General features: G+C 41.4%; 1 protein-coding gene across 1 annotated transcript in view; it reads right to left on the reverse strand.

Moving 5' to 3' along the window:
* The window catches only part of Usp46 (ubiquitin specific peptidase 46), a 60,072-nt gene that overhangs the window by 6,428 nt on the left and 27,996 nt on the right, over positions 1 to 25,648 (reverse strand). Inside the window, exons 5-7 of the mRNA XM_012513877.2 lie at positions 11,357 to 11,433; positions 2,306 to 2,389; positions 234 to 431 (exon numbers count right to left, since the gene is read on the reverse strand). Of these exons, the coding sequence (XP_012369331.2) occupies positions 234 to 431; positions 2,306 to 2,389; positions 11,357 to 11,433 (359 nt within the window). The remainder of the gene's footprint in view (positions 1 to 233; positions 432 to 2,305; positions 2,390 to 11,356; positions 11,434 to 25,648) is intronic.

Raw genomic sequence — 25,648 nt, forward strand, 5'->3', positions numbered from 1 at the left:
AAGGTAGCAAATATTGCCTTGAGCTGTTACTAGCCTCAGTGTAAGCGTACTTTATGATGTTTGGATAATGAAATACAATTCTGTATGTTTTAGGGGGAACCAACAAGAGTTTGGATGACATTCTCAAAAAGTACTGAGTGTCCCAGCCCAGTAAGGCTGCAACCAGTCAGTCTATTTCAGCAAAGAAACTACCCCTGCATTTATCATGTGCACTGGTTCTAGCCGCCCTTTACCTGCCACAGTGAACGACCACAGCAACCAGGTCATACATGCGGTCCAGGTTCACAGCATCACTGGAGGTGTTGAAGAGGCGGAGCTCCAGAGGGAAGACCACCCGGTAAGACAGCTTGGTGTACCTGTGGAGCTGCTCCATGTACTTGAACCTCTTTAGGTGCAGAGCCAAAATCATGGGGAGCTTTTTTACCCTCATCCTAAGAAACCATAGAAGAGAAAATCAGTTGAGCCCAAGCCTGTCCAGGGAAGAGAACACGCTGTCACATGCGTGAACAAGAACACAAAGAGGTCTGGAACCATTTAGACCAGCAAACAGCCAAATAGTTTGCAAGAAGAAAAATTAGCTTGCCAATAGAAAGCTTATTTAAAACTACATCCTTACCTAAATGGAGCATGGCTGGCCACAGCAAAGCCCAGTATTGTGTCTTAGGACAAAGCAGACATTCTAGAGTTCGTGCACCAACAAAAACACGATATGGCATTGCCACCTGTCACTGGTAGAATCCATTTGGATAATCCACCCTTTGAAATACTGACAGGAAGACTGACAGCTTTTGAAAAAAGGGAGGACAAAACAGAAGGATACAGACAAAACTTCACGTCGTGAGGATGACAGGAGGAAGCTTCAAGCAGGCACTCCTGGGCTTCAGACACAGGGTACCAAGCTCACTCTCACACCCAATTCACGCAAGCTGGGCAGGCGTTGCCTTGGGGTTACGTTTCTCAAACTGGGCTCAAGAGGGCACTGGAGATGTCAGCAGACCTGGCATTCTGATGGCTATGTTTAGACAAGACTTCTTCCTAAAGCCTTTTACACATACTACTGCACTTAAGGTCTGCGGAATCTTGCAGCAAAGGAACCATCTTCAGTTTGTTTAAAGCAGCATGTTCCAAACTTGCATAAACACAAAAAGCTGTTTTTGCTAGATGTCTGTTAAAGATTCCTCAGTAAACTGTCGCAACCCTAAGAGCTTCTGCAGGTGGCACTCCTGGAGGACAGAGGCTTCCAGTGACCCTCCAGGTCTCCTGCACGAAGGGTGTGCTCAAATGGTAAATGCTGGTCAGCTTGTGCACACTTTCAATGCATATTGCTTGAAAAGGACAAATTTTAAGAAAATATTACGTATTCTATTAAGGGAAAACACTGCTCATAAAAATAAGTAAAATACAAACATTGGTAAAAATATAAGAATTATGGGGGAAGTGTCCTACCTTACAGGGACATATGACATCTTAATGCATGAAGCTTCCAGAGCTAAACAGAAAACACATTCATACCACACAGGCAGACCTGGGGCTGCCTCAGGTGACTGGGACTGTTAGGAAGCACAGCACAGAGGAGTTCTCTGTCCTCCAACAAGAAGTGTCACCATCACCTGCACTGCTAACTACAGCACTGATTGATCCTTTCTAAACTCTGAACCATCAAGAAAGATGTACTTGTCCAGGCTGGAGGGCTGAGGAGGTTCAGCAGAGAAATCACTTCAATCTCAGGTCTGGACACACACACATCCTGGGAAGGGTAGCAATATTGAGTTCCTGTGAAGTACCATGAAAATTCCAGAACCACCAGCAAGATAAATGTAACTCTCAGTAAGGCTCCTTGGGATGATTAAAACGTAAGCTTCTTGGCCACTGGGAGCAGATAAAGGGGAACAACTAGTAATCTCAGATTCTCCAAGAGCTGAATGTAATTGGCAACTGCTGGTGAAACAACAGGGAACTCTGAATCCCACATTCAGTTCAGAACACAGTACCTTTATCACCTCTCCCCACAACTGCTAAGTGTTTTTTACTCCCTCACAACTTTTATTAAATGACATATTTTTTTAAATCTCTGTAAATAAGTATCTATAAGTAACAGAACAATACATGGTACTGTAGCTACCGTGTGTTATGTTTCATGCAAATTACCAGAAAAATGGACAACTTCCAAGGTCAGCATGCTGGTGAAAGTTTTATTGGTGAGGAAGGTAAATGACCCACCCCAGGGCTCCAACAAGCTAACATTCAAAACCAGACCTGTGGTGCCCCCGACACAAAGCCACTCCCAGACTGAACCTTCACGCACCTTTTCTGGGCCTCCTGCTTGCTGCAGCATGTCTCACAGTAATATTTTTGTTCACTACACAGTGTTTCTGTGTTGCTGAAGTCTCTGTAGAGAAAAATATTTCCAGCTTTAAAATATCCAAATATACTTGGTATACCACGTTTTAAACCCTTTTACTAGCTGAAAATTAATTTGTAAGCAAAAATGAGGAAAGCAGTAATTGGAAATGATTTTTCTTAAGACTAGGAGCTACTTATACCATTAGAGCATGTCTACTAGACTGGTTATAGCTTCACCAAGTAAGATTCTCTAATGTAACTGTATTTAGGGGATTACAAACATATGAACTAGAGTTTCTAACATACTCATCAGAAAAGTATAGTGTTTAACAGGGATACTTATAAACTTGGTATTAAATGATTATAACAACAACAACAAAAAATTCTCTCATAAAAACACACCCCAGGGCTAGGAAGATAACTCAGTAGAATAAGCGCTTGCCTGGCAATCATAAGGTCCCGAGTCCAATCCCCAGTACCGAAAAAAAAAAACAACAAAAAGAAAACAAACAAAACATCCCAACACTGAAAGTCAGGTCCAAAGAATAATCATAAAATAAAAATAATAATTAAATAAACCACAAGGTGATATTATTATGCAGTTGATGAAAAACAGCATGGCTCAGAGAATCTACATTTTCAAGAACCTAAGAGGAAATAATAAAATTCAAATCATATACAAATGCCCTTGGAATTAACTAAGAAAAATCTAAAGTTATAGGAGGTCACAGCAGACTCCCCACCTTCCCAGAGTAGAAAGACTTTGGCTTGCCTCTTTCCAAGAACAAAAGCCATTGTGTTTGTTCTGTGAGTGTTCATCTTATTATAAGGTTTTACTCTGCTACTTATAGTTTTCATTTTTCAAATGTCATGCCCTTCATTCTTTTCTGATCATAGAGATTTTACTTAACATTTCTGTGGTTTGCGTCAAAAGGCTGAAAAGAACATCCACAATATAATAATACCCTACAGTCTTGAAAAGCGCCTGTGACATTTCCTTATTCACAGAGTGTCCTGGCAGCAGGATGGTCAGATTTTATTAAATAGAAAATGGCATTTAAAGGGTATTAATGACTCTACCACTGACACAGAATCTATCAAAAAAAAAAAAAAAAATACAGATTGTTCATTTAATAAATCCCGAGACATTCACGGACAGTCCTCTGGGTTAGATCCTAGGATTCCAGAGTACCTGCCCTCACACAGCTCAGGGGCTACGGAGACATGCACAGGAGCCAGTGGCCACAGGAAATGTTCAGTGCTGCTTGTACACATATGGCACAGTACAGAATTCCCCTGCCACAGCTTCCTTATTAGATAGGTAAAGCATAGGAATAGCCAGGCACCATGGTGCATACCTTTGATCCCAGCACTGAGGAAGGTTGAGGCAGGAGGATCACAAGTTCAAGTACTGCCTGGGCAAGTTAGAGAGACCCTGTCTCAAAAGAAAAATAAAAAAGGGCTGGGGATGTAGTTCAGTGTTAAGGCCCTGGGTTTAATCCCCACTGCTGCAAACAACAAGGACAAGGAACACCTTGGCATACAGGGTGGTCACCAGAAGGCACCTTGCTCTGCTCTAGACATTCTGGCCTTAGATTCTATTCCGCCTGCTTTGGGGTATTCGCAGGTGCTATTTCCCTAGCACTGACTGCTCCCCGGCTCCATGTCTCCCCGGTTGCCAGGCTAGCCATGAAGACCTCAGTGTACACATCCCTGCTCGTCAGAGAGGACTCTGCTGCTCATTTAGTCCAATCACCCAGCTCAACATGTTGCCGCCTGCTTTCTTCAGCATCCAGATCCTCAGCTGAAACACCTCCTATTCATGGGATCAGCTGCCGGCCGGCCTCTCTCACAGCCATCACCCCACCCTGATTCATGATGGCAACACTCAATACTTACTAGCTGAATGAATGAACTAGTGAAGATATCTTGGGAAAAGCAAAGAGGAAAGAGGATGACCCTGAACTGGGTTACTTCAAGCATTCCCCCCAAGGACAATGACCAAGTCATGTTTTCAAAGAAGGAAGAGTGTCCTGAAGTTCAAGAGTCAGGACCTACAGAGGCACTGAGGCTTGGCACAGAGAGCACGGGCACAGGAAGAACTGGGGGTGCTGGCACGACGCGCCTTTGAGTACACTGAGAGGCTGGGAAGGATGCTCAGGCGCTAGTGCCTCGTGAACACGTCTCAGCAAGAACAAGACACAATTGTGCACTGCTTCTGAGCAATATCACTTTGGGTAGTCCTGAAGAGGAAGAGCTGAAGGGGGCTCAGGCCAAAGAAACCATTTAGAAGCAAGTATACTCAACTTTGAGATTTCAAGTGTTTTATGCATAAACAGACTCAAATTTAGCTGACTAGACATTTAATCCACTGAGTAACAGGTATGAAATCCTAACTCAGTGGAATGGGACACAGCAGTCAAGGAAGGGACTGGGGATACAGACAATAATGGGATTTAGACCTGTGGAACACCCCCAACAGATCTCTTCATCTAGCTCAAGAATCAGAATAATTGAGGGAGAGCTTGGCAAGAGTAAGGAAGTAAATGCTTTCTCTTATTCTCACACCTCACAAAATGTTCTCTGTAGACCCAGACAAGAAATACAGCAGAATTTGTACAGGTTGGGCACCCCTGCTCCCTAAATCAGAACCACATCTGGTTCCAAGCATTTCAAATAAGGGATGCTCAGCCTGTACCAATTTACAAATATTCACCATCCTGCCCAGCCCCAGCTGGCTGGGAACCCAGTGCCATGAGAGGCAGGGGCATCCTCTCAAGGCATCTGAGCTGAGGAATGGAATGTGAAGGAAAATCAGGAACGGGGCTGACCTCAGTAGTAACTCAAGGCCGAGCAGGTCCATCAGTGCAAGGAGGACAATTGTTAGAACAAGATGACACAAGTCTGTCCTGTTACAATTCTGTATATGGTTAGTTTCTAAATTTCTTTGTAAAGTTATGTAAATGCTTATTTCTATCTTTATAAAATTATTTTTCCTACATATTCTGTAAGGTCTTAAAGTTCAATATTATCAATATTTGATGAAAAATACCTGTTCCACGATATGCCAAAGATGTTTGACATTTAGACAGATAGGATAAACCGAACTGCATATATTGCAGGTTAATAATAAGCTTCTCTTCTGGAGGGTTAACAACCTATGTTAGCAGTTCAAAATTGGAGAAAAGGAAGGGCTGCAAGGTCAGCCAACATTTTGGCCCTAGCCTTTCAAGGTCAGTGAAGACATAGGAGAACCTGTACTGTAACAACATGTAACTCAGTTGCGCTCCAAATTTTCTGATCAAGAAGATCATGGAGCCACAGAGGAATGTGATCGATGATGTATAGTGTGCCTGGGGAGAGTCACATGGAGTTAAAAAACATTCTCTCAGGCTTTCACAGAGAGTAAATTGTTCAAGCAATGGCCGTGAATCATCCTCATGGCTGACACTGACAAAGGATCTACAAAGTACGGTACAGGGCTACAGGATAAATCCTGAAGGTACTTGACTGACCTTACAGATGCAAAAGTTACATTTCTTGCTATATAGGTCTTGCTTTATCTTGGTCTTAACCATCTAGCAGAAAAGTATAAAAACAATGTATATGTATATAAAGTAAAGCCATATTAATACGATGAGCTGTAAAAGGCTCAAGTCAATAACTTATGAGGATAACCCACTAATATTACAGACTGCTAGACAGTGTCAGATTGTTTAGCTGAATTCAAACACCTTAATATTTAGATGCCAATAGATATTCACCTCTGACAGGACTAAACAAAAAAAAAGGGGATACAAAGGAAAGATCATTTTATATTTATATATACAAAATTATTAGGATAGATATACAGCTACTTTCACTTAATTCAATGAGAAGAGGTGTACTAATAGTGTTTGGACAGGATATCCTGTCTGCTTCTTGTACTATGGATAACCACTAAGAAGATAACAATGTATTGATTATTGAAACTGTCCTATTATTCAGCTTTGAAACTGTCTCATTCATATTTATTTCTCAAAAAAAAAATTTTAAATGAAGAAAAAAAAAGACTAAAAAAAGAAAAAGAAAAAGAAAAAAAGAACAAGAGTGACAAAGGTGGGAGGAAGCTTTCAAGGAGGAAGTCAAAACTGAGACTCTTTCTAACACTTGGGATGAATTACAAAAGCATGAAGAAGAGATTAGGCGAAAAGCCCAAAGCCCTTTGCATTTCTTTGTTTAAAAAGTCCTAGTATCAAACTCTACTTAAAGATAACACTTCAGGAACAAATCTAATAAAAAATGTGTATCTTTATAAAGGAAACTATAAAACTTTATTGACATATAAAAACCTTTACTAAATGGAGAGAGTTCCTAGAGGGGATGGCTTTCCACTAGTGTGGAGACAGTTGCCATGTACACATTAACACCTATACTTGACACATTTTCAATTATAGTCTTAACCAATTCAACACAATAGTTCAACAACTCATTTGAAACAAAAATTCTCAAGCCATGCTGCCTGATAACTTCCATGTGACTCATGTGGAAAGTGACATTGCTGAGAAACGCATGGGGCAAGCTGATGGGGCTACTCTGGTGGTGCCAATCATGGGACTGGAGTAGTGCCAGGCTTTGCTCAGCCTCTGAGGAGCTGAGACAATACCCGTAACTTTGTACCCTGGCCCTGGGAAGTGGTGCCCTACAATCTAGAGTGGTTTTCCTCCTCCTAGTGGCTCATAAGAATTACTGAGGATTCTTTAAAAACTATCTCAAGCTGGGCGTGGTGGCACAACCCTATACTCCCAGCTGAGCCATGAGTTCGAAGAGTCTGGGCTACATAGTGAGTTCAGGGTCAGCCTAACCCTGTCTCAACAAACAAGAAGCTATCTTAACACTCAGTGCCACCCCTCCCTTCCACTCCCATCCTGATCTATTACATCACAATCCAGGCAGCATTATTTTTCAAACTTCCTGCATGTTCTGGTTCACTGTTAAGAGCTGTTCCAGTACAATCTGAATATTAAGAGTGCTTCTGGGCCGCCTGGGAGTTCTATCAAACTGCAGATGCTGATTCGTTCCGAGGTGGGACTTGAGATTGTGCATTTCTAATGGGATCCCAGGTGATGTTTGAGTGGCAAAAAGCAAAACAGAAATTCTCAAACCTGCATCGTACTGACACATGGTTTGTACCACTCTATGCTCCAAGAACTCCAGAAAATCTGGTCTAAAAAAAAAAAAAAAAAAAAGTAAAGGGTTTATTCGAAGCCAGCTGTCAAGGAGATGCAGGGAGGCTTCCTGCTGCCTCACGAGTTTAGGTGTGAAAGGGCTTCAGGGACAGGGACAGAGGGCAGAAATACAGTGTGCCAACAGGCAAGGACACTGCCCTGGCATTTCATCCCCACAGCTAGTCTTCCCTCCTGTGTAAAAGCTCAAACCCTCCTGCCCCAGCTATCATCTGCTTATACCTTCCCTCAGACGAGCTGCAGTTCAGCCAATCATCTGAGCTGAGCCCAGGAGCCGGTAGCTGTTTATGCCCTGGACATGTACTAGCCGCTTCCCTGAGCAAGTTCAGAGAAGCAGTTGATCTATAAAAGACAAAAAACTTTTGTATTTTAAAGGTATGTTTTACTTTTTTTGGTTGTAGTACCATAAAAACCAGAACATTAATTAAAGAGAACTCTAGTTCCAATGAAGCTCCTAAATATGGCCTAGGTTCTATTTCTGCCAATTTCCTAGAACCAATGATCTGGGCTGGCCAAATAGCTCTGCGGATTAAGACACCTGCTTGGGCAGATTAAGGGGCCAGGAGTTCAATCCCTGGGTCTGTCATGCTAGCCCGGTCCCCTGGGTGCGCTGAGATGGTAACTGAGCCAGTGACTTAGACGAGTATGGTGGCGCGTGCCTGTAATCCCAGCACTTGGGAAGTTGAAAACAGGAGAAGCACTACAAGTCTGATTTATGTAGTAAGACCCTGTATACCTTGCCCTAAATTTGAAAAAAAAAAAACTCAACGCCTCAAGTATTAAAGTCAATTTTAAAAAGAAATCCAGGGCCCGAGGGAGATAGCTCAATAGAATAAGCGCTTGCCTGACAAACGCAGGGTGCTGAGTTCAATCCCCAGTACCATAAAAAAAAAAAAAGAAAAAGAAAGAAATCCACAAGTCAGGTGTCTATCAGGTACTAGGAAACATCATACTGTATTATGAATAATAGCCAAAACTAAAACACAGGTCAGAAAAACAAATGGATAAGCAGTGGAAATGGATGTATACATTAACTTCAGTACATAAGTTTCTCAAAATAAGTAGAAAAAAGGTTTCTTTCAAAGGAGATTAATTTTCAAGAGGAAAGAGCTTCAGGCAAATTAAAGCCTGCTTTCTTCTTAACGTCTGGCCAGTCTCCCTGGCACGGGGAGAATGGGGATATTAAGTGGGAGGAAGACAGAGGAAGGGGAAGATGGTGCTCCATACTGAGCACTTTGAGGAGAAAGATTTCCAAGCAGGAGCCAGAGGGAGGGAGGAGGCCCTGAAGCAAGAAACAAAAATTATCAAAAAGGCCATGTTGGGACAATGAACATAATCTGCATGTACTTTAGGTTGTGGCCTGAAGGATTCCTTGAGCTTTTCAGAAAGAAAAATGAAATTCTCTCTTGATTTTTTGCTCTTATACAAACGGTTTATCTTGTTTAAGACACAGAACCTCACAAAATACTATACTAAAATTGTAACTCAGCCACGATGCAGACATATTTGTATGTCTTCCAGACCTATATCCTGAAATTAACCACTGTTACATAATTTCTCTAGGACAAATGAAAACGCCTTATAGTCCACCACCTAAAGCGCTTCTGGAAGGAAAGGTAGGGATCCTACATTCAAATTCCACAATTGCAGCTTGATTTTTTATTTTAATTGGAATTGCACTTTATTGTCTTTTTTTCCCCCATAATTTTATTGAGAGAAACACTTTTCCTCTTCTTTTTTTTTTTTTTTTTGCAGAACCAGTGATTGAACTCAGGCCTTTGCACTTACAAGGCAAGCGCTTATTCTACTGAGCTATCTCCCTGGCCTCGATTTTTTTTTTTTTTTTAGTTATTAAAATAAAAAGATGAAAGAAATATTACATCATAAAAGATACAGACATGGTGTTTAAAAAGAAAACTCATAAATTCTAATTTTAAAAACAAAAGAAAACGAATCTAATTAAGTCATGAAAGGGGCCAAGAAAGACCCTTGTCATCCCTTCTCTTTGGTCTCAGAGATAGGAAAGCTAATCAATCTGCTGACTTCTGTTGGGGGTGGGGAGCGGCTCTGGATACTGCCACGCCACCACTGCAGAACTCTCGGTGGTGCCTCCCACATCGGCAGGCTCCTCGTTGGGTATACATGTGGCAGAGGGGGAGGTGAGCAGGCCGAGGCCTAGTTTAGAGGTGATGCGGAATGGGAGTACAAAGGTGCTCATGTTTCAAAGGTTTGGGGGGGGGCTGTATATCTGCCCCAACCCCATCGCTGACATTTCTAAGTGCCTCTCTCCTGCCTCCATCAGGCCCAGAGGCTCTCCGCAGAACTGCAGCTGCTACTACCTGCCCTTGACCAGCCCAGAGGGGAAGTAGTCAACCTTCACCCATCCCCTCATCTGCAACTAATGTCGGTAGTACCTTAACTTTTATCATACCTTGCAATCATAAAACCCCGGGAAGACCAAAACTGGCCCTTTCACAACAATGTTGAAAAGTGGCATCCTTAATACAATCAAGCAAGGAAAAGAGAGGTTACTTTGCTTTACAAAACACATCTGCACAGCAATGCAAACCTACGCTAGGCACCTGGATCTAAGTCATCTGGAGACAAGACCAGAGACACCAGAATATCAGGAAGCATTCTGACAACTCTCCACTCTGGGCCAGGTGAGGACATGTAGACTGGGGCCGACAGAGAGGAAGAGGAGCCGGCCTTACACAGCATCCACCACCCGGGGCACCGGGTGTTTCTGAACTGTTCTCCTAGTGCCTTCATCCTACAGATGGCTTTCTACCAGGTAACTAGCCCAACCAGTTTTCCTTAACTATTCTTCTGAAAGGATTCAGGTAATCTGAGATCTTGAAATAACAGCCCTGTCACTTAAGCCATACTGATACAAATCAACAGTGCCTTGTTTCAGCTAATTGTCTCAGAGCTGCAACACCAGTGTTCAGGAGACTTGCCTCAACCCCTCAGTCCACACTGGCACCTTCAGCGTCAGCACTCTCTGGGGTTTACTTGCTTCAAAGCACTGGTCACCATCTGTACCATCCTTCTAGAAGGTATGCGCATGAGAGTAGGGTCCTAGGTACCTTTTGGTGCCCGCACCCGGTATAGAAAGCAAGGCTGAGAACATTATAAACACTCATTTTCTCTTGTTAAAGGAAGTAGGGACAAAAAAAAAGGAAGTGAGACTCTTGTCTACGGGGCAACTGTGAGCACATTTTTAATGTCAGGTCAATATGCAACAGCTACAGTAATCCCAAGCATGCACTCTCACATGCTGGGCTCCTTCCTGTCTTTCGGTGCTAATGAGGGAATATTTCTTGCCATGAATGACCTCCACAGAATACTAAAAAGATGGCAGAAAGGGAAATTCCCTCAGCAGTTCTCAAGGTGCATAATTTTTAAAACAGAAGAGATTATCTCAAAAAGACTAATGAATGAGAGGCATCTTTAGCAGTTATTAACTATGTGTTTTTGTGGGGTAGAGAAAAAGAAAAAGACTTTTGATGGAAGCCAAAGTACACATCTGTATTAAAGATTAAAATTTAATTTTGCAAGTCAGTGACTAATGACTCCCATCTGATCTTCTCTCTGCTCGGTGAAACTCTTCTGCAGACCACATATACTTATTTTTACTCTCTTGGGAAAGAACAAACAGAAAATAATAGGATTATGCCGGTTACACTGCAAGAAAGATTATGTCCTGAAGAAATATAGAATTTTATTTCCCCCACTTATTCACTAGCATCAAGAGCTCACACCGCAAGTAGAATTCTTGAGGTTACCTCAGACAGTGGGTAATGGAAGTGTTCTGCTCCACATCAACAGAAAGGTCAAGAAAATCTTCATCTTTGCTACTAACCTGAAGCAAAAAAAATAAATAAATAAATTAAATAATAATGAGGAAAAAATGTATTGAACGTATTAGGTATGAAATACATAGTAGACACAGAAGCTAAAACTTTGAATCTATTCCCCCCCCCCGCGCCTTTTCTCCCTTTTTTGTGACGCAGGGGATTTAAACCAGACACTCATAGATGCAAGGCTAATGCTCTACCACTGAGCTACGTGCCCGCCCCCAAAACTTCGAATCCAACACTGAACTAGCTGCTGTAATAGCACAACCGCAGCAAGGTCGAGTGTGGCTATCTGCGCTCACTGGCATCAATCACCTTGAAAACACCCCAATTTAAAGGGCAGACCAGATTCTTAATCTCATCTCTGGGGTAATTCTGATTGGAAGCTTACAATTATTAAAACTCAACCAGACTGCACTTCCTTCCCAGCTACTGCCCCCACTGTTTCAACACAGCAAATTTCAGAAAAACATTTAGACAGCACAGCTTGGCAGAATGATGGGAATGAAAAAGGACAAGACACACAGAAAACCTACCCAGATGGTCACCCTTCATCGGGGGATTTTCACTTTTTGTCCTCCCAAGAAATCACTCCCTTCCACCCAGGCCTCCTTATTTAAACTGTGTGGTATACAGACCACACATCCAGCCATCCACTGGCCAGAAGTGCTCATCACTTGCACAGCCCTGTGCTGTCAGTGACTACAGTCAGCCCTGGAGCTGGCCTGGGTGGCTCTGGGCAGGTCACTGACCCTGGCTGCCTCTCCGGCTCCCACAGGCCAGTGCACACCAGCTCCAGATCTCACATGCAGTGAAGCTCCCTGAGCAAGTGCTTATACTGCACTCATGCAACCAACCACCCTGGGGTTCCCCATCTTGCTCTTGGAGCAGGAGGGACAAGCTGGCCCCAGAATATCTCCCCTATCACACATCTGCCTTTATTGTCAACAGCAGGTGGGACACTTCTGATAAGAGTAAAAAAATAATTTCTAAAGCAAGGATTAGTAAAGCTGCCTGGAGGTATCCAAGGGACTCATGTAGACACCAACCCAGAGCAGGTCAAAAAAACAAATGAAAATTATACTCCTTTTGGGCTAGGGAAAGAGTTTGGCAATCTAAGTGCCTGCCTGGCAAGCACAAGGACCTGGGTTCGATGCCTGGTATCTGCCTTGCTAGCCCGGAACCCTGGGAGTGCCGTGCCTTCCCCTACACCAGGCATGGGGGCGCAGGTCTGTAATTCCAGCTCTGGGGAGGCTGAGACAGGAGGATCACTATGAGTCTGAGCTGCATAGGGAGACCTTTTACCAAAATACGTAAATAATTTTTTTTTATTTAGAAAAAAAGAGAAATCCCACTTAACAGAAAAAGAAATTACACTCCTTTAAAAGAGCAACAGCTGGGTCTGGCCTATAATCCCAGTTCTCAGGAGGCTGAAGCATGAGGACTGCTGTGAGTTTGAGGCCAGCCTGGGCTACATAAGCAAATTCAAGGCCAGCCTGTACTGCAGAGAGAGACTCTGTCTCAGAAGAGGGGAAAAAAAGTGTGACAACAGCCCTGAACCCAAATTCCAGAAATTATCTAAACAAATACTCAAAGTGATGGACATACCCTTTTATGTTTAAGTCTACACAAAATGTTCACTGAGACAAACCACCTAGCTTCATTTCTTCCCTTGCCCATTTGAAACTAGATGATCCAGAGCCAGCTACTTAGCCTCTCTTTATCTCAACTTCCTCATCTCCAAAGTGGGGACAGTTAACAGTATCACAAGATTGTTGTAAGGAAGAAATAAAGTGGGCCAGGGAGATAGCTCAGTGGAAAAAGTGCTTGCCTGGCAAGCATAAGGTCATGAGTTCAATTTCCAAGTACCACAAAAAAAAAAAGAAAGAAAGAAAGAAAGAAAGAAAGAAAGAAAGAAAGAAAGAAAAAGAAAAGAAAGTCATATATGTAAAGTGCTTTTAAAAGTGACCACTGAACAAATGAAGGAGAGGTGAACAATTCTAAATAGCAAAGAGGGCTAAAGTGTCAGACATGGGGTATCACACGGTGATTATAATACTAAGTAAAAAGCACACTGTACAACTATTTATATATATTAATTCTTGTTCTGTATTTTAAAAGGCTTGTGCATATTTGTACACATATGCCCTCCCTTACCACTCTCTAGCATTCTGCATTAACATTTCATGGCATTTATTCCTTCTATGACAGAAACCATTCCTGGCATTCCAGCATATCATTACAGTAAGCCCCAAGTCATGAACAAGTTCCACTCTGGGAGAACATTCAGAAGTCAGATTGCACGTAAGCCTGATAAAGTGAGTCTTACGTATCTTCTACACAAACATACAAGGGAAAGCATAAAAACCAAACACATACAAACAGAGATATTATAAATAATGCTTCCAAGCACCCTGGGCTCTGGCTGAGCACTGGACTGACATACATTATCACATGGTGCAGCAGGCACCCAGCAGCACAACCATGACTATGTCAGGCAGACATGTGAGCTACTTCTAAGATTTGCTGGCATCTGAGAATTTCATAATTCAGGTTTGTTTGGATCTCTGAAAGTTTGCAACTAGAATGTCCGTAAGTTGGGAGCGTCCTATACCATTGCCTATACTAGCTTCTCTGATGTAAGACCTTACAGATCCTTTCATCAAAAGTGACTATGTTTCCCCATTCTTGATTCTGAGTGCAGCCAAGTGACTTGCTTTGGCCAGGGCAGATTTCAGAAGACAGGTTGTAAGTGGAGGCAGAACAGCACTGGTGAACTTGCTCTTTACCTTCCGTCACAAGGCTGAGCCCAGCCCAACACACTGTTCTCAGGAAAAAGGTAGGAGAACCATGAAGGGAAGCTGTCCTGACCAACGTGCCCAGCTGAGCCTCGTCTGGAGTGAACCCCCTCAGCCAAGCTCAGACTCACGTACAAGCTAGCAGGCCTTCAAACACAGGTGAAGCCTAGTCCAGCCCACACCAGCTGACCTTTACTAAGCCCTAGTTGCATGAGTTATAATAATCAATGATAGTAAGATCCTAACATACTAAGACACACTCCTAAGCCAAAAGAAGACACTGAGTAGTGTCAGAATATGAACACAAACTGGCAGACAGAGAATACCTGCCTTGAGACCTGTATGCAAGGCATCTGGGGCCAGGCATAGAGCTCAGTGGCATAAGTGCCTGGTGAGTACAAGGTCCCGAGTTCAATCCCCAGTACTGAAAGAGAGCTGCATAGTATGACAGAAGAGAGCTGCACAGAATGACAGGATGCGTCCCTCACAGCCTCTGCCTGGGGGCTATGGAGGAAAATGCAGGCTTTCTGGCCTGCGAGCCGAAAGCTACATCTGAGAAACCAAATCCACTGAAAGAAGGAAGAGTCTGAGATGGTATCCCCAACTCCGCTCACATGCGGCTGACCAATAAGGTGAACATCAAGCTTGGAATGCACTCCAGGCGACTTAGCTGCAGACACAAGGACCCAAGGTTCAAGCGGCCACCCAATAAATAGTGAGTCCAAGACAACTGCCTGCTACAACTAAAGAAACTCAATCCTCACTGAAGAAAAGAAACACAACCTAGAGGTTCTGCAGCACCTCAATGTCCTGGACAAGGGCCAAACTGAAGATATATAAAAAATCAAGAAAATGGAAGGCAGTCTTAAAAGAAAATCAACAAGACTCATCCTGACATGTATCATATGTAGGAATTAACAGACGAGGACTTTTTAAAAACTAGTAAGTAACTATCTTGTAATGTGAAAGAAAAGATATTCAGAATTAAACAAAAAATAAGAAACTGCAGCAGACTGAAACAAACAAAAAAAAGCAAATGGAAATTTCAGAACTGAAAAGCATAATGCAAGGGATGAACTTACAAGAAACTAAAGATGACAGAGGAAAGAACAAACAAACTTGAGGACACATCATTGAGAATTATCTACAGCATGAAAAGAGGATGAAAATAAAACACTCAGGAGGCCTTTGAATAATACCATATATATATGAGAGTACTAGAAGGGGAGTGGAAGAAGGGGGCAGAAAAACTATTTGAAAAAATTAATGGTTAATATTTCTCAAATTTGAAGAACTATGAACATTAACATATTCAAGACATACAACAAATACCAAGCAAGACAAATAAACAAAGTCAGCCAAAGAACATCAGAGGTAAATTACTGAAATCCAAGAATAAAAACAAAATCATAAGCATCTGCATTGAAAATAAAAAGCACTTTATAAAAATAAATTGCTTAGAAGAAAATGATTTAATTAGCAGCTTGACTTCTGAAACTATGAAAAATTTCTCATGATACAATGAAACATCTTCAATATGCTAAAAGAAAAAATTATTGAGCTAGAATTCCTATGCCCCATAAATAGATCCTTCAAGAATGAACTAAAATGAAGAGACTCATAATTAAGACTTACACTGGAAGGTTAAAGGAAGCCCTCAAGGCAAGAAAAATTATACTATTTAGAAACTCAAAAAAGAACAATGAGCTTTGAGAACGGTGGTTTTGTTTTTAATAATACTTATGCCTCTTTGTCCTGTGGGGTTTAGGACAAGGTAAAGTGAGGCAGAGGAAATACCATCCGTGCACTTAGGGATTTTCTGTGAAACAGATTTTATTAACTAAGTGCAGACTGCAAAAATTGAAGAATATTAGTATAACTATCAAATGTACACATGTAATGAAAAGAGAAAAATTAGTATGGAATTGTAAAAATGAACATATTCAATTATGTATTTTTACAGAAAGAAAGGTATAAGAGGAGAATGAAAAACCAACAAGAATACAAAACATAAAATGGTAGCCCCACATTCAAATGCATAACTATAGCAAATATTAATTACTATAATAATAAAAGTATTTTTTTTTCAAATTTTTATTGTTTGCATAATGTCCCAGGCACCAAAACCAGGACTTCACAGACACTAGGCATGTGCTCTACCAGTGAACTACAATACACAAGCAATAAAAAAATGGACTGTCTGTAAAAACAAGACCAGGGCCAGCCAGATAGCTCAGCAGATTAAAGCATTTGCTTAGGGAGACGCAGGGACCGGGATTCAATTCCTTGGCTTGCCATGCCAGCCCCACCCCCAGGGCTCATTGAGACAGCGACTGAGACTGGCGTGCGCCTATAATCCCAGGGCTTGGGAGGCTGAAAACAGGAGAATCACAATGAGTCTCCCCTGTGTAGTGAGCCCCTGTAGACCCTGTCCTAAATATATATTATCCCCCCTCCCCCAGTACCGGGGATTGAATTCAGGACCCTGCGCTTGCCAGGCAAGCATTTATTCTACTGAGCTATCTCCCCGGCCTCCTACATATATTTTAAAAATACATAAAAACAAGACCAACTATACACTGTCCACAAAAGCTATTTTTTAAAAAGAGACTGAAAGTCAATGATTGGAAAAATAATAGGCAATATTATGCAAAGAATTAGCATGAGTATGTAGAAGAATACATTATTGGGGCCAGAGAGATGGCTCAGTAGAATAAGTGCTTCCCTGGCAAGCACAAGGGCCTGAGTTCAATCCCTGGTTCCGCAAAAAAAAAAAGAATACATTATTATCAGATAAAATAGATTTTAAGACAAGTTATTATGGGAATAAAAGATATTTCCTAATGATGAGTCAATTTATCAGAAAAATAATGGTCAGGGGCCAGGGAGACGGCTTGGTAGAATAAGCTTCCCTGGCAGGCACAAGGGCCTGAATTCAATCCCCGGTTCTGTCAAAAAAAAAAAAAGAAAGAAAGAAAGAAAAATACAATGATCAAATGTTGCAGCCCTCATACCAGAGTGTCAACATACATGAAGTTAGAATAATACTCACCAATGAAAAGAAAAGTGAAGCACAGATACATGCTACAACACTGTGGGCCTCAAACATTCTGTAAGTTAAAGAAGTCAGACGCAAAAGCCCACACTACAGGATTCCACTCATAGAAAACGTCAGGAGAGGCAAACAGGGCTGAAAGAAGGGAAGGAGTCGTCTGCTGCTAGAGGGGTTAGCTGTCAGATAGAAGGGATCTTTTATTTGGTGTGATAGAAGCGTTCTAAAACTGGGTTATGGTGATCGTCACAAATACAGTCAGTTTCTAAAAGATCACTGAATAAATGAATTTTATGGTATGAAAACTGTACCTCAATGAAGTCATTTTTGAAAAGCTTAAAAATTTATGAAGCAAGAATTGACAGCATTAAGAGATAATAAGACAATCTGACACAGGAATTTTACCAGCTACCTCTGAACAGTTGTTGAAAAGCTGAAGACCTCAAAAATCTGAATAACTTTATCAAGTAACATACTTAGCTGACAGAGACTATTACAATCAATCACTACCAGATATATGTTTTGTTCAACTAAAGGGTTCTCAGCAGGGGAAATTCTGCTTCCGAGAGACATTTAGCAATGTCTGGAGACATTTTTTATTGTCACCTCTGGGGGATACTGGTGGTATCTAGGGGGCAGAACACAAGGATGCTGCTAAACATTTTATAATACTAGAGGAGCTACCCACAACAACAAATTATCCAACCCCAAATGTCGAAGTTCTAAGGTTGCAAGACGCTGCTTTCAGTCAAGTAAGACAGACCATGAGTCTGAACACAAAACGTATCTCAGTGACTGAAATCATGTACAATATATTGTCCAATCACAACAGAATTAGAAAACAGTACACAGTCAGGTGTGGTGGTGCACACCTGTAATCCCAGCACTGGCAGGCTGAGGCAGGAGGATCATTGTGCATTCCAGACCAGTCTGGGCTGCCTGAGTGAATTCAAGGCCAGCCTGCACTAGATAGTCAGACTCTACCTCAAAAAAAGAAAAAGAAAAAAAAAAAAAAAAAGGAAGGGAGGGAGGGAGGGAGAGAGGAAGAAAGAAAGAAAGAAATCAGTACTAGTAAGCCATCTAAGAAAATCCAAAATATTTAGAAACTATACAGCACACTGAACTAATGGCAAAGGAAACTATTAAAATTGTAGAAGGTGGGGCTGGTGAGATGGCTCAGTGGTCTAAAGCACCTACTTAGAACAAGCTTAGCAAAGCACAGGGACTGGGGTTCAATCCCCCAGCACCACATGCCAGCCAGTCCCGCCCCCTGGTGGGCTGAGCTGGCCACACACACACACACACACACACACACAAATAAATTAAAAAAAGAAAAAAGAAAACATTTAAAAAAATAAAAAAATAAAAATAAAATTGTAGAAGGCAACTAAAGTAGTGGCAGGATAAAATATATAGCTTTATGTATGTATACCAGTAAACAAAATTAGGGACCATCTTTTCTATTTGAACCACCATATCCCTGGTAATTAAAATAACTTCCAGAATTTAGTAGCCATGCAATAAATACTAAATAAACAAAAGAAAAGATATTTAATGTAAACAATGGCATCAGGGAGGCAGAAACAGGATTTTCTTTTTTACATACTCTTTTAAAAACCATCTACAGATCTTTTTTTTGGTTGTTATATTTTTTGGTTTTTGTTTTAGTTTGGATTTTTTGAAACCAGGCCTTACTGTGCACTCTAGTCCAGCCTTGAATTCACCATGTAGTGAGGTCAGCCTCAATCTTCCTGCCTCAGCCTCTCAAATCCTGGGATTACAGGCATGCAGTACCATGTACAGCACGCAATTAGCCAAAACTTTTTGTTTAACCTTCTCATGTGACAACAAAAGGATTGCAGTCAAATAGAATCATAGAGAAGTTAGGATCAGATTCTACTTAAACTCTTGTACAAAGAGGAAAAACACATTTTGTCCTATTGGATGCAATTCTTTTTCTCTATTTAATGATTTCAGGGAGAGGAAAAAAGCAGAAATCTCATTAACTTAATCAAAGAAGTTACTGTGCCTTTCTTAATGCTCAATTAAACTACTTCAAAATTTGGAGTGTGAGAAAGCGCTGTTTACCTGCTTGCAGGATCAACACTGCAGGGAAGATCAAAACAAGACACAACCTTCCCAGCTGCACTTTCCTCTCTCCCTGCCCTAGAACCAGTCAGAAGCTATACATGGACAAGCAACTAAACAACATTTTCTAGAGATTTGGGGAGTTCACGGATTGTCTCTCCCCCTACCCGCAAGAAAGCTGCTAGGAAAGAAAACCATATTCTTCCCACACACAAGAATCTGGTCTGAGGGAAAATACAGCTTGTCTCCAAGGAAACGTATATCACTAAGAGACTCCAACACTCTGAGCAAAAACTGGCTATATCTTCCTCACCTTTCTCTCTCTCCTAATTCTAGGCATGGAGTCCCCCTTAAAACTCCAGTTTAAAAACCATAAAGAAAAAAATATATAAATAAAAACCATAAAGAGGGACACCACTTGCTTTTTGTTTTAAAGTAATTATACATCACTTAATAGAAAAAATGAATGTAGAGTATGTGCCACACATCAGCTCTGACAAACTCTTGAGGAATTAATGCTACATTTCCAATGTGCTTCTAAGGGCCTAGATTCCTTCCCTGGGTTAGCAGTGTAGGGGCAGTGAGACATCGAAAAAATAAGGGGCAAAAACCCTGATGACTGGGGCTGGTGAGATGGCTCAGTGGTCTAAAGCACCTACTTAGAACAAACTTAGCAAAGCAAAGGGACCACGGTTCAATCCCCCAGCACCACATGCCAGCCAGGGCCGCCCCCTGGTGGGCTGAGCTGGCCACACACACACACACACTAAATAAATAAAATTTAAAAAAAAAAAACAAAACGAAAAACAAAAACCCTGATGACTATCACTGTAGAATCATTATATGCTTATCTGTGGCTGACTCTACCATATTCTCCTATGGCTGATAACTGCAAAATCACATGCTTATCTGTGTATCATGTACTTGAAAAAAATGGACCCTACAGTATCCTTAAGAAAATGTTACTCACGGTTAAGAAATCCCCAAATGACCTTGCCCCTTCTCAGAAACAAAGGCTAGGACTGACGGGCTGACCCACACCAATCAAAGGAACACTTGGCCCCAACACATCGGGCCAATCTCATGCATCCCACGCATCCCAAGGAGGTGCCCGCCATCGTGTAGCACCACGCTGATGCCAAGACAGCTTCTCTTCTGCTTTCCTGTGCTTGTGACACCTTAAACTTGCTTTACACCACAATCAGTGCTGACTCCCATTTTCTGCTAAGAGCCCCGCTTCACTCTCCACCGAAGCGAAGGTAAGGACACATAGAGAAGGGAGGATCATTTTGGGGGATTCCCTACTCCCCACACTCAGAGGTCCCCCTGCCAGACACAACAATGGAAAAAGTGGCTGGGCTCTGCAGAGCTGGGCCATGAAGCGACAAGGTGCTGGCTGGAGGTGGCCGCAGCAGGAGAGCTGGGAAAGGCAGCCAATTCCACACGCCTGTGTGCAGCTCCGGACCTGGCTACCTCCACTAAGTAAGCACACAAACCTCCTGGTACCATCCAGCTCCTTTGCCGTTTGTGCAGGTCTCAGAACTTCGGTTGGTCAAGTGGAACAATTGCAGACAAAACAAGGAGTCATCAAATTGGTACTTAATAAAACCGTTCTTTAAACATATTAGCTCTAACAACAGAAACAAATGTGCCTTAAAGTCACTGAGAAGCCCTGAAAACCCACAGATTTGCAGAGCCAAAACTCAGCTTAAGGAAAAAGGAAAAAATTAAGATAAACAACAACAAAATTAAGCTCAACAAATCTTATGAGGCAAACGAAGTACAACCAAGGGAGCACTTAGGTTGGAGTGGAAAATCTCCAAGCCCCAATTCTAAAGGGCCTTCATCAAAGTAAGCTGGAAAAGTCTGCACTTAAAATAGTCTCTCCAAATCTATTAACAGAAGGAAACTGTTGGTCTCCATAAATCTCTCCTTTGACATTTGCACTACAATCATAAGCGACATTTACAAAGAGTGAGACCCAAGGGGGAAAATCATTGTTTTCTGAAACTACGAAGACTGGCACATAGATTTTCCACAAGTGAAAAAAACAAGAGGCCAAGGAGAGACAAAGATAGGTGCCCCTAGGGGCTAATTTGCTGCTTGGGATACAGGGCAGTTTAAGCCCCCAGTGAGATCTCACAAATGTGGGTTTTGGTAATTCTGACAGAAGTTGTCTGCAGGCTACCTACAGAAGACTCTTCAAAAGGGGTTCCAGGTTTCTGCTGAGTCCTGGCATCTTACGACAACAGAAACAGCCCGTGGGTGATGTGTTTTCTTAGAAAGTAGAAGGCTTTCTAACAATACGAACTTTCTAAAAATGGAATGCATCCTGGGGAGATTGAGTTCCCTGCCTCTGGACAGTGGCCACAGGATGCTGGTGACCAACTGGCTGGGACACCTCAGAAGGGACGTGGACACTAGGAGAAGATGGGCTAGGTGACTCCCAGAATCCTGGCCAGTTGAAGGATCTAAGGAAATGAAGAAGAACATAGGAAAAAAAAAATCTCTTGCCTCAAATCATACAATCATTTCAGGGAATAAAAAAATATAGGTTCTTAAAATTATCTCACCTTCCAAAAAGACACAACCATGTACTATCATCTACTTTCACAGAACAAATATATATATTGGACTCCCACTATAACAAATACCATGGTATTCAAAATATTCCAAGGAAGTTTGGCATAGGCTTCCTGTCCATGGCAACCCTTCAGCAAATAGCAAACTTGAGCACAGCTTCTGCAGTGTAAATACTTTAGGATGCAATCTTTGCATTTACTAGAATTAGGTGACCTGTTCATAGGCAAAAAAAGAAAAAAAACCTATAAATATGACGGAGCCTGTCACCAGATGAAAATCCATATGGCGTACTGCCAAGGTAGATTCAGTATCAGTGTCAACTTCAGAGGTCACCAAACAGGATTAGACCAGCTGGATAGTGTGAGGCAGATCCCGAACTACAGAGGTGGGAACATGACGCCCCTTGGTTCTGGTTTCCATACCATGAACTCATGGGGCAGCCTGTGCTTCTCCTTTACAACATGTGTACTCATAATTACATGAGCCAATTACTAGTTCTGTTGTTAGTGTGTTTTCACAGTAGAAATTCCAGAAAGGCAAAATTCTCACTGTATCTGTGCCTCCTACTTTTATATAACATGTGAGAAAAAAGAAACTATGTTTACTGAGTAAAAGAATAGCCATACAGCCACTACATCAGTAAAAGTGACATCTGAGACTTAGAGACAAAGCTGTGGGGAAACAAGAGTGCCGAGTATGTAGCCTGATGTTACTACCTCAGAAATCGGATACTTTCAAATGATAGTAGTGATAGGCTTATTATATGACCTAACAAATCTACTTCCATGCATGCCTCCAAGTGAAGCCTGCATTATGCACAATACATTTTTATGTATTGAGATGTTCATAGCAATATTGTTCATAATTGCCTCAAAGAGGAAACAACCAAATATTCATGAACAGTGATTAGTAAACCATGGTTTATTTATGCAATGTAACACTGTATGGCAATAATGAATGAACTACAGCATCACTGAAAAACACAAAGAGGAATCTCATGAGACATACTGAACAAAAAAACCAGGACACAAAGGGGTAGGTGGCCATTCACATAAACTTCAAAAACAAGCCAAACTGAGCTATAGATTTTAGAAATGCTGTAATATGTAATGAGTTCTAACAAACATTCCAAGATCCAAGAGATCAACATGTATACGAACTGTTCCAAATAAAAGCATATAAGTAGCTCAGTAGAATAAGTGCTTCCCTGGCAAGCGCAGGGTCCTGAGTTCGATCCCTGGTACAGCAAAAAAGAAAAAAAAAAGCTTTTAATGATGGTAATTCCAAAAGCGAAACAGTATACTCTGAAAAGTTCAAGTCAACTTTACTAATACAATTTATAATTTTTTTAATTTTTAAAAAATCTTATTTATTCATTTATTTGGTACAGGGTCTCGCTATGCAGCTCACACTTATAGTGATCCTCTTGTCTCAGCCTCCCCGGTGCTGGGATTGTAGCACGTACCATCATGCTCAGTTTCAGCGGCCAGCACAGTGCACCTGGGGTTCTGGGGCCAGCACAGCATGTGGTACTGGGGACTGAACCTGGGCCCTTAAGCTTGCCAGTCATGCATTTAGACCACTGACTTATCTCCCCAGCCCAACCTTACTAATACAACTGCATAAACCCTAAACAAAATTTCAGACCTCAAATCCCAACAATGTACATTTAAAAAAAAAAATTTGGTTTATTAAAAAGATATAAGACAGGGTCAATGTCAGAACATCTATTAATATAAATTAAAGCACTCTAGAAACAATTTGGCACTCCTAGGATGTGCCTGCTCTATGACCTAGTAATCCTTCCCCATGGAACACCCTATGAAGACTACCCATCTGTATTAACACCCTCTACAAAGACAAACCTGCTAGGCACATCATAGAAAAATGGAAAATAAATTATGGCATATTCCTACAATAGTATACTACACCATGGTAAACATGAATGAATAGTAATTAACTCTGGGGTAATGGGTGAAAATAAGAAAAACAAATTGCAAAGAAGCATTTCAGTCAGTTTCAGGAATATTAGTAAGATTTTATTCCCCAACCTGGGTGTGGAGTATATGGGTATTTCTTTAATTCTCTAAAAACCAGCTGCAGAGCTGGGAATGTAGCTAAGCAGTGCACACCTGCCTAGCCAGCACGGGCTCCAAGTCTGATTTGCAGTACAAAGAAAAAAAAAAAAAAACAGGAAAGAACAGAAAATAGTAAAATCCTGCTATAATCCTTCTATACATCTTCTGGTACACACAGGCATGTTGCTCCATGTGTTAAATAACAAGGATATGTCCACAATCTGGCAAATCTTCTAACGACAAACAACATGACTGTTCAACAATTTAATTGCAAGAGTGGGGGTGGAGTGAGGATTAACTATAGATTAAGACACATCCTGACCAAATGCAATGTATGGACCTTATCTGAGTCAAGAGGCGAACTTGTTTTTATCCTAAAAACATGACACTCTCAGAGAAACTTGAACATTGAGTGAATAATTATGCAAAGAAATCATTTCTACGTATGATAATGCTATCATGCTTTTAAGAAATTCTTATCTTTTAAAGATAAATAATGAAGAAATTACAAATCAAATGTTCTCTGGAATTTGTAAAAAAAAGTTTGATGAGGGGGAGGAGCATGAAAGGAGATCAAGGTGGACCAAAGGGCAAACAATTATTGATCCTCAATATTACACATGTAGGATTATACTATTCTATTTCTGTACTCATTTGAATTTTTTTTTTTTTTTTTTAATTTTACGGAAGGGTCTACAGGGTATTCAGGGTCTCACTACTAGATCAGACTCCTAGTGATCCACCTGTTTACAGCCTCCCAAGAGCTGGGATTACAGATGAGCACCACCACGTCCAGTCTCAATTGCTGGCTCAGTGTGCCCTGAGGGCGGGGCCAGCATGACAGGCCCAGGGATCGAACTGCTGGCCCCTGCACTTGCTTGCAAGTATGTGCAGAAAATGTTCTGGCAAGTTCTGTTTTGAAACATTCATAGAGTTCTCTCTGATCTAATGGATCACAAGTTTTAGAAAATGTTACGAATTTATCATATGGGAAGAGTACTTAGAATTTTTAGTCTCTTTTTGCTTAGCTATGTTTTCTAATTGTTTCTACTATAAACAAATCAGAACACTGACTGAAATGCTGTTAGAAAAGATATCACAAAGTTTGCCAAAAAATAAATAAATAAATAAAGATTGCCAAAACACAAAAAGCCTGCTGCCTAACATAGAAAATGTACAGCTACATCTCTTATCCATTTCTGAGTCACAATTTGCAAAAGACCAAAGTGTAAGTTGAAGCCTTAATCTCTAATGTCGTGTCACTTGGAGACGGGGCCTGTGGGTCCTCAGAGTGGAGCCCTGATGAGGGATTAGTGTCCCAGCAATGCAAGGAAGCAGGCTTTCCCTCTCCACCATGTGAGGACACCCCAGGAGGCCAGGAAGGGATCCCTCACCAGAACCCAACCATGCTGCCATCCTGGGCTCCAGCCTTCACAACAGTGACAAATACATTTCTGTCACTTAAGCCCCCAAATACAGGGGCACTTCACAGGATCTGTGGATGCTACTGCCTCTCACCAGAAAAACACATCATCACACAGAATTTTTCATATAATAAGAAACTCTGAGACTGCAATGAACCCACAGGCTATGTTGTTAGTTGTAACAAATAATGAGCTGA

This window comes from Octodon degus, unplaced genomic scaffold (assembly GCF_000260255.1).
Source record: "Octodon degus isolate 3935 unplaced genomic scaffold, OctDeg1.0 scaffold00019, whole genome shotgun sequence".
Lineage (NCBI taxonomy): Eukaryota > Metazoa > Chordata > Mammalia > Rodentia > Octodontidae > Octodon > Octodon degus.